Source organism: Propithecus coquereli, unplaced genomic scaffold (genome assembly GCF_000956105.1).
Source record: "Propithecus coquereli isolate 6110/MARCELLA unplaced genomic scaffold, Pcoq_1.0 Scaffold50, whole genome shotgun sequence".
In the NCBI taxonomy this organism is placed as follows: Eukaryota; Metazoa; Chordata; class Mammalia; order Primates; family Indriidae; genus Propithecus; species Propithecus coquereli.
Genome location: NW_012150841.1, coordinates 4,823,351 through 4,833,157, shown reverse-complemented (window position 1 = coordinate 4,833,157; position 9,807 = coordinate 4,823,351). Strand labels below are relative to the sequence as shown.

Here is a 9,807-nt window from a genome sequence, read left to right as displayed (position 1 = left end):
TCACACCAAGTCTACAATGCTGGAGCTGTCATTGGTTTCAAGGTGTATTAACCAAACTATACAAATATTAAAAGTATACCAATGGGGGAACATTATAAATTCATTCTAGACAACAAAACTGCCTCACCTGGGTGAATTTAGTGGTAACTCAATTTCAGTCTATGGGTGATGGCCACCCTATCACATGTCTGTTTCCAAGGCTCTGGCTTGCTTTTTGCTGGTCATAACTTTCACAAGTGTCTCTTTGTGTGGCAGGGAGCTAGGTGAGGTGGCTAGGACTTCAAACCACAGACCATGACTGGAGCTACTGCTGTGCAGACATTCTGGAAGCCTTATTGTTTGAACAATGTTTAAAGCTATTTCTGCCTTTGCAGTTGACCCTTCAATCAGTAGGTTTTGTCACAATACCAGCAATATCCGCAGTGTGGATAAAATAGGATCCTGCTTGTTAATAAGCTTTCTTCTATTTGATCTTAGTTTAAGAGACTGTGGGTCTCCTAAGATCTCCCTCTGTCTCTGTGTGTGTAAATTCTCGTAACAACCTTTTGTTTTAAAGATTGAAAATATGCCATTCCCACCTTCCCTCCTTGTTTTTTCCTTTTATTCGTTTGGCAATGCCTGTTAAGTATCCTTTAAAAAAGGATCAAATTTGAATTTAATTGTTTCATTAATATAACCTCCTTGCTCTTGATAAGACCTAAGGTGAAAATATACCAAGCAGACACTATCACACTGTTGTAATTTGGTCAACCACTCGGGTACTATCAATATCCACCATTTCTACACACTCAATTTCCTCCCTGTTTTCAGGATTTTTCTTCTCTTTCCTTTTTTTCTTAGAGGGTGGCAGGAAAGTCAGTATCACAGGTAAAATGGCAAAGCAGTGAAAGAAGGTGACAAATGCTATTAAAAACAAGCACCTGAACAGTGTACAGGTCAGATTTGAAGGCACAGCTGCAAGAGGAATCAGACCAACAATATAGCAGAGGTAGCTCTGTAAAATAGCTACCCCGTGCACTTCCAGGGCATTTTTTACCCATTTAGTTCTTGTGAAATCCTTGCCCAGAACAAATGTGGATAACAGTGGAGCACAATTGTCAATTGTGTAATTAATTCCATAAATTAAGCATAGCACAGAAATGCAGTCCAGTTCTACTTTCCATAATGTCATGAAACCTATCACTCCAAACTCCACGGACACAACTGTTAGAGTGATCCAGACATTAATCAGGGAATCTGCCACCAGGAATGCTGAGAAGAATAGCAGGAACAAAGCACTGATGCAGGAGTTGTGCAGGGGGGCTCCCAGAGAGGAGGCATATCGATCCATGTACACAAAGGATGGATTGAAGACGATGAACTTCACCTTGGAGGTGACAGAAAGTCTTCTCAGGGTTTCCAAGAGATTATAGAGTTCTTCTCTGTTTGTTTCCATGGTCTTGGCCACCAGAAACATTCTGGAGGCCACAACATCGACCTCATCATTGTACTTTTTAGAGAAGATGATGTCCTCTTGAAAATGTGAAAATTGGGGGGCTTTCAGGAAGGAATTCCTCAACATGTCTGTGAAATTTTTCTTAGGCAAGCCAGTGGATACGTTGAGTTTCCGAAGGTAATTTAAATAGCTCTCAAACCAGGATATCCGCACAAACCCCTTGGTATATTCTAGAACATCTTCTTGGACACTAGTGTTCCAGTATTCTATGGACTCATATATGTAAAACCCAATCACAGGACTGTAGTTGCTAAAGTACTTTTGCTGGGCAGTAGTGTACTCAATGGTTTGCGTTGCAGTTGCTACGATGTTACTGAGGTCTGACCCTTCACTGACCTGCAGATAGCCCATTAAGGCAAAGGAAATATAAATAAGGTAAAAGAGAACTACAAAAGGCTTGACATAGGTGTTGGTTATCCAGTCACAGTAATAGCGTTTGAGGAAACATACCAATAGGTGACTCTCGTAAGTGTTCGCTTCCTCGCCTTCAGCTGTGTCCTCACTGAATCTGGCCGTCAGGAGAAACCTGTACCATGCCGGCTTCTCCTGCAATGCCTCAGGCTTTGGGACTTTTCTACAGAAGATACTATGCTGGTAATTGTTTTCTATGTAGCCAGTGAACACCAGGCTGGAACCATAAAACGAGAGTACATAGAGGTAGTTGAAGAAGATTGCAATACAGGAATTGCAGCAGAAAATCCTGGCTGCCTCAATGTTCGTGAAAGGGCTGGCCCCTATGCCAAAGGTGACCAAGTACATGGCAGTGGTGAGAGAAAAGGAGAGCATGGAGTCCGCATAGACTGCTGCAGTTCTCTCTTTAACATGTTGGTCTTCTCTAGTTTTCCTCCAGGAGGATAACATTTCAAAAGTCCCATATAATCCATGACCTGAGAGGGCAGAAAAAGACCAGAGCAAAAGTTGAAAGAAATAATCTTTTTTTAAGAGGGGAACCAACTTGATCATGAGGGTTGACTGGGTCAAGGGAAATATAACCAGCCCTAGTGGTGACAGGTTTGTAAATGCCAATGATTTCTCCTATGGGGAGATAGGCCCATGTTTTGGTGAATGATAACTGTTAATGGATAGTAAAGGGCAGCTAGAGGGGCAAAGATCTTCTTGCTCCTTTCTGGCTTAAGAATGCTGGATGAACTTTTGTCTATAGAAAGATGAGTAGACTTGTGCCCATGTCTCTTGGGGATTATATACATTGATAGCTTAGGGTTGTTGGTGCAGTTTGATAGAACGCTCCAGAGAAGATGTCTGGACACTCATCGTTTTGCTTTCCATCCCCACAGGTTTGGCTGGGGGTCAGTACAGAGGAAGGCAGTGGGCAGAGAGTTCTGAATTAACGTCCCGTCACCTTATTTAAAATTGGCCAAGTGGAGGGCTTTAGTGAGAAAGAGGCAAGGTATTTAATTTGAGTCTTGACAGGAAACTAAATCACAGCCTCTTTTTTTTTTTTTTCTTCCCCAAATATCAGGGCAGGAAGCAATAAATCTGAGAAAGAAGAAAGTAAAATAAGTAGGGACAAGTTTGAGTGAAGAAGAAACATGGGAGAAAATACAGACAGAACAAGATTCATATGAACTCTTCTGGCTATTGATAAAAAGTAGAATTCAGGATGAAGGTTTATGACTTGTATTTTGTCTTTAGGGATCTGTTTGACCAATTTTGGTTGTCCATAGATGACATATCATAATGACTCTGCTTGCTGGCTTCTCTGCACCATTTGGCAGTGGCCTCTGTGGGAGAGAGCCAGGTCAGTAACCTCTTTCCTTAACTGCTTGGTGCCTTTGCCTCCCTGGTTAGTATTCCTGCAAAACTGGAATAGCAGAGGTATACTAAGTGCCCTTGTTCTGACTCCATTCTGCTGCCTGGGACCTGATCTAGCACAACTTCCACTACCTCTTCTTGTAGGTGCTAGACACTTCGCCGCTGCACCTTCCTGGGTTTTCAGGTGTCTGAAACACTGGAAAGCCCAGCAAAGTGATCCATGGCAGCTTTCCATAACCCCTGTCTTGGCAATGGGATCAGCAGATCTAATTTTCTGCTTCCACGCCTTGGCATATTCAATCCCATTACTGAGGTTAATAAAATCTTTACCCTGTGGTACAATAGTCTTGTTTTTAAAAAGGAATTTAAAATCTCCAGCCAAGCATAATGCTGAATGAAGTGAGTCACTGTTATCTTGTGTGTACAATAACTAAGCACACGTCTTCCCTCGTGCCCAGGCTGGTATTTATGTTCTTATTGTGAAGTCCTGGTCTCATAGTAATGATATAGGCCTGTTTCCTCAGAGGGATTTGGCATTTGTCTTAATTTACTAGGCATCGTTTTACAGCCACTTTTAGAGGTCAGGTCAAGACTGTCAATTTGATAACTAGCACAGTGGCCCCTATTAAATTGGAGGCACCTGAACTCCCCAGACACAAAGTAAAAAGTACACTCATTGACTGGCATCCTGGCATCCTGTTGTTAATTATGTTTTAGGTAGTTAACATCTAGTCTTGGGAGGGAAAACTATTAAATCTGTTTCCACTATGTTCTCAAGATGGACTAACTGACCTTTTATTAATAGTAACTGATCCCTTGACAACGAGAGTAAAAGGAGAATTAATGCCTCTGAGGCATTGGCACCCTGGGGAAATAATACTGAATATTTTATTTGGGACCATGTAGACAAAGTAAACTTTGATGGGCAAATCACACTTCAAGGGGTCACTGTAAGTGGCAAATGAATTTTTTTACAGTATTTACTTGCCAGAAACAAAAAAATATATATTTTAAAACAGAGCTTTAGTACTGTGTTATTAAATATGGTAAGAAAATAAGGATACATATAGCAGAATTAGAATTAGTCATATAGTAGAATTTAAATTAAGTCTATTTTGCCATCCTTTTAAAAATCAGTGTGATGTTTTATAATGACGTTATCTGACCCTCAGTCTTGTTGGAAAAATACAATAAGAATTCATTTTTTTGTTTACCTTTCTGTTGAATAATCTTAAAAGCTAATTGAGAAAATACATTTGAATTAACAGAGCTATTCGGTGACAAGAGTGAGGCTCCAGGGTCCAGAATGAAAATAATCAAACTCAAGAAAAGGTGGAAGTAGGCTGTTAGCTCGTCTCTTGAGTTCTGTTGCTGCATTTTAAATGCCTTGTCCTTCTATAGTGTGATCTTTTGTATTGAGTCCTGACTTTTTGCATATGTTCTTGGTTCGAGGGCAGCTCCAAACAGAATTCTAATTTTATTCTTAGGGGTTTTTGGTTTTTTGATGCCTTTCTTTGGTCCTTTTGCTACAGGTGTGTATGTGTGCTGACATTCACAGAGGCCAGAGGAGGCTCTGAGAAAGATCTGTTCTACCAGATCATTCAGCATTTGTTGCTAGACATCATTGGCCTTGCCTTCAAAGGCCCCAACCACCATTCCTGATAGATCAGATTCTTGTTTCTCCAGCCACATCTCTCTAGCAGATTCCTATACCCTAAACCCCAAATTGGAGTTGTATGGTGTCTTATAAAAACGCTTTGGATTTCTGGGACGATTGCTGATGCCTTAACTGGGCCTCCTTCCTGAAGCTTAGTCATTCAAGGGAGGAACGAGTGCCAACATAGCTGTAGATGCCTCTCAGGGATTAACAGCCTGGAGTGCCTGCCTGGCACTAGACCCAACTCACAGCTGGGTATTTATGCTAAAGAGGTCAGTCTGTTGCCCTAAAGGAAAACCTTAGGGCCACAGACCTCTGTTTCCTGGCCTGAACTCGCGGGGACACACATTCCATGAGCCCTAGTACATGAGGAACACCCTGATCCCCCCAAATTACAGCTGAATTACCTTTGGTTTTGGCCTTCGAGGGTATCTTTTTTTTGTTTGTTTGTTTTTCAGACAGAGTCTCACTGTGTTGCCCGGGCTAGAGTGCCGTGGCGTCATCCTAGCTCACAGCAACCTCAAACTCCTAGGCTCAAGCAGTCCTCCTGCCTCAGCCTCCTGAGTAGCTGGGACTACAGGCATGTGCCACCATGCCCGGCTAATTTTTTTTTTTATATATATTTTTAGTTGTCCAATTAATTTCTTTCTAATTTTAGTAGAGACGGGGTCTCGCTCTTGCTCAGGCTGGTTTTGAACTCCTGAGCTCAAACAATCCCCCTGCCTCGGCCTCCCAGAGTGCTAGGATTACAGGCGTGAGCCACCGCGCCCAGCCAAGGGTATCTTTTTAAATGCAGACTGCTTTGGGACAGTGGTCTACTGAAGCGGCTTCTCTCAGCTGTGGGAAATGGGACAGAGAATGGGAATGGGGAGGGAATGAAGAGGAAATAGTAGGTAGGAGAATTTCACAGAGACTAACTTCTTCATGATTTTTCCTCCAGCCAGCTCTGGCCTTATCTTTTACTGCCACTCCAGAAACTGGGCCCATCAGAGCCAAGGAAAGGCAGAGAAGTAAGGTTTTCTTAGGTTCCGTTCCTCTCTACTTTCCTCTCTCAGCAGGTGGCTCCTTTCTTTAGTGTCACCATCATCCATTACTCTCCTAACTTTGGAGCTGGAGTCCAGCAAGGACTCTGAGCCAAATCTTACAGATGTAGGCAACCAGATACTGCATGTGGACTGAAGATATTTTTCAGAGGTTTGACTACTGTTTCCCCCATTTATAAAAAGCGCTTTAAAAGCAAAAGTATTGCTGTTTTCTTTGTGCTCTAGCTTAAAATTTTCTTCTGTGAAGTCTGAGCTCTATACGCTTCTCTATTAAGTCTGACCAAAGGGCCTGTGTCACTGACAGAAAGCATCACTTTGGCAAGGGACAATTTCTCATCTCCAGGGTCCCAACTCTGTTCCCAAAAACTTCCTGGAAGCAGAGCTTATGGGGGAGGAGCTACCTAGATACGAAGTTCCAAATAGATTCTGACCTTGGTGACCAGAGTCCCTACAGTGGTAATGGGAGTCATGGCTTATCATCAGAGGGGCAGGTGACAGCCCGAAACCTGGAAGTACAAGACTGTATCATAGCAAGGATGTCAGGAAGCTCCACATCCTGACACCCTCACATTCCAAAGAACGTCCTCGATGATGCAACATCCAGGACACTCAGTCACAGCATCAGGCTGAAGAGTTGCCAAAGGGAACTGTTAAACAGTACATACTGATTCTATCAAATTTTGAAGATAAAGAGGCCTTTAAAGCATTCACTTGTCTTTTAAATGCACATTCAAGATGTTTGTTTCTATTTTTATTACACTGCATGTCTGTATTGTTACACGCAAATGAACACATGCATATCGGTACATGTCAAGACACACATACACATACACACAAACACACAGGTCCAAGTTCTAATTATTCATGACTGAATGCTTAGAGGCAACATGGGCTTTTCGTCAGGGCCTGCGTTAAGGACAATAGAGTGCTTCACCAATGTTCAGACACAATTTATGCCAGGAGTGTGATTTTAAAAAGGACATTGCTGTATTAATTTTATTAGCAGCAGATTTGGGGGTTGTTATCTAGTAAAATCAAATACTAAAGGATTTAAGCTAATAATTTTTCTTCTTTCGCAAAGAATTTTTATATCTGAATGTGCAGTTAACTTTCAGGCTTTGGAGCCAATGGAGAGGAAAAGCAGCACAGATGATAAATAACACTGATGGTGGAAAAAACTCAAGTGGCTAATCCTCCAGTCACATGGGGTGACTCTCAGGCACACTCATAGATTAAATCTCACTCTCACCCAGACCCTTTTCTGGGGCCTGACCAAAGCCTTCAGGGTTGTTTATAATTCAGTAAGGCAAGAATCCACTAACAAATAGTTGAAAGTTAACCTAACTTTACCCAGTAGATATGCCTCTGTAAAGTTGTAAAGTGAATCATATTTGTGACATTCTAGGTGATTTGTGTTTTTTGTTGTTGTTTCTTGATGAATAATTCATAGGCAAATTGATCTACTTTGTACATCTGGATTTTGTAAGTCTGATTTTTCTTCAGGTCCAGATTCTCCCACCTTCCCCAGTACACACAGCCATAAACAGAGGCTGGTTGATGCCTTTAGATACTACTCAAATTTTAATCCTTTCCACACTAGCAAGATTTGCTCATCCTGAGTTCCTGAGAGTGAGGAATTGCTGAGAAGATGAGGAAGTGAAATGGGATGGTTTGCTGATGGATGATCTTTCAGTTTCAGTGTAAAAACATTTAATATCATGCGTCAATGAAGCCATTTATAGCATGCCTGGGCAGTACCAAATTTCATAGATGGAAATACAATTACTACATTATTCTTGAAAATCCATAGAATATAATGCATGAGCAAAATCTGCTTAAAACATATTTTATTCTTAGATGAGCTTCACCAAGTAGCTCATGTTTATAAAATGCTTGTCTTTTGATGACATCCACATAAATTCATGATTTTGGAGTTTTTTGCAAAGAAATTTAAAGTAAATATATATGTCTGGATTGAGTAACATCTATTTTCAGGGAGAAGTTCATTAAGTGGGTTACATTTACACTTTGCCAGTTATAAACATTTACTTTCTAAGCTGAATTGTTTGGTTTATCACAGCCTGTTTTGTCTCACAGTTAAGAGTAAGAGTAAAGGTGTACTCTGCTCAAGTAAAGACAGATGTTCACATGAGGGGGAATATACATATCTTATTTTTTGTACTAGAGCGTTGTCACATTTTGATAATTTTAATCACAGCATTGGGTTTTAACCTTAGAAATGATTTTTCTTCACTACATAGCTGCAAAAAAACCCCCTAGAAATGAATTTGCTAATAGCTCTTCCTTGTTTAAAGATAAGGTAGTTAGATATTGTGTGTACATGCACTATATGAAACCAGTGTCTATAAATGTGGCCCATAATATATGCTGTGGTCGTTGTATAATATCTTTTCATATAGAAAATGGATGTAATATATAAATATATGTATATGTGGTATATCCTATTCAAACATATTTTATATATTTACATATAACATGTTTGAATATATAGTATATCATATAGAAGACAAATAGCATTTAAACATTCAAACAATATATATTACATAATATATGTTATAAACACATTGCATATATTATGAAATATGTTTGCATAATATATGTATTATATGCATACATATAAATACATAACATGGGCTTATGACATATTATATATGATATATAATATAGCTATTGTGATATATAATATATATTATGCACACAGATTATATACATACACACACACATGCACACATGAGATGGATAGTAGGCGAATGTGTAATTATTTTCCTGACGAGCACAGAAATGTTAGTGCTGCTATAGCAAAGAAGGGGTTATAGAATCCCTCTCTTGGGCTCCATCTGTCTACATTTTGGTTCTTGACTGACAAAGTAACCTAAGTGAAATGCAGGGTTTCCTTGACAATAACTATAAATCTGCTTGGGTTGTGAGGTCCTATAGACCCATCTGGTCAAGACTGCCCAGCTGTGACTTTCTGAGATTCTAATCCAAATGTAGATACGAGGTGTTTCTCCTCGTGTTCTATTTTTAACTCAGTGTCCTGATGTTGTTTCCTGCTACCTGACCTTTATGGGGTCTGCTACTCCTTCATTCCTTAGATGGACCACCCAGAGGAAACCTAGGGGTCCTGAGTCAAAGACAAAGCCTCTGCCTGAGGTCTGCCTTTTCGGACCTGCATCCTCAGTCCTGTTCTTGTTTTACTTTATGGTTAAGAATAGAACAACAGAACTTGCTTTGTTCCATCTTCCCAAACCTATTTATCTCTACCCATCCCTCACCATAATATGATTGATGAAGCATAAAAATAAAAGGCTGAGAACTAATCAAAAAACTAGATTACACAATCTCCTTGTAAATTAGTCACATAATGACCATGCGCCATTACAAAAAAAGATATTCAAGAAACAAACTTTGAAAATATTATAAAATAAAATATCTTATTTTAAACCAGATATACCAAAAATGTGAACAAAACCCCTTATAAACCAACTTTTTTCATAGAAACTACTGAACCTATTACTGATTTATATCTAAGCAGAGTATTTTCACAGCACTCTAATATACTTCTACTCCATCAGGCAGATTGTCATATTGTTGCAAGGAATGGATTTTTACAATAATGTTTTAGGTCAAACCATACAAAATTACCATTTTTGTAGTTCAAAAATAGCCATATACTGGTACCAATTTTATAGGTCAAAAATGGCTGGATATTGGCAATTTCATATGGTTTAAACTTTATTATTATCTGGGTGATTTTTCCCCCATGTTCTCATGACTTTAGGAATATATCAGAATACTCATCAGGAAAGCAAAACCTT

General features: G+C 39.7%; 1 protein-coding gene across 1 annotated transcript in view; it reads right to left on the bottom strand.

Moving 5' to 3' along the window:
• Positions 1-607: 607 nt before the first annotated feature.
• PTCHD1 (patched domain containing 1) overlaps positions 608-9,807 on the bottom strand; it is a 52,314-nt gene continuing 43,114 nt past the window's right edge. The window contains exon 3 of the mRNA XM_012656329.1: positions 608-2,382. Coding sequence (XP_012511783.1) covers positions 728-2,382 — 1,655 coding nt within the window. The 3' untranslated portion in view covers positions 608-727. The remainder of the gene's footprint in view (positions 2,383-9,807) is intronic.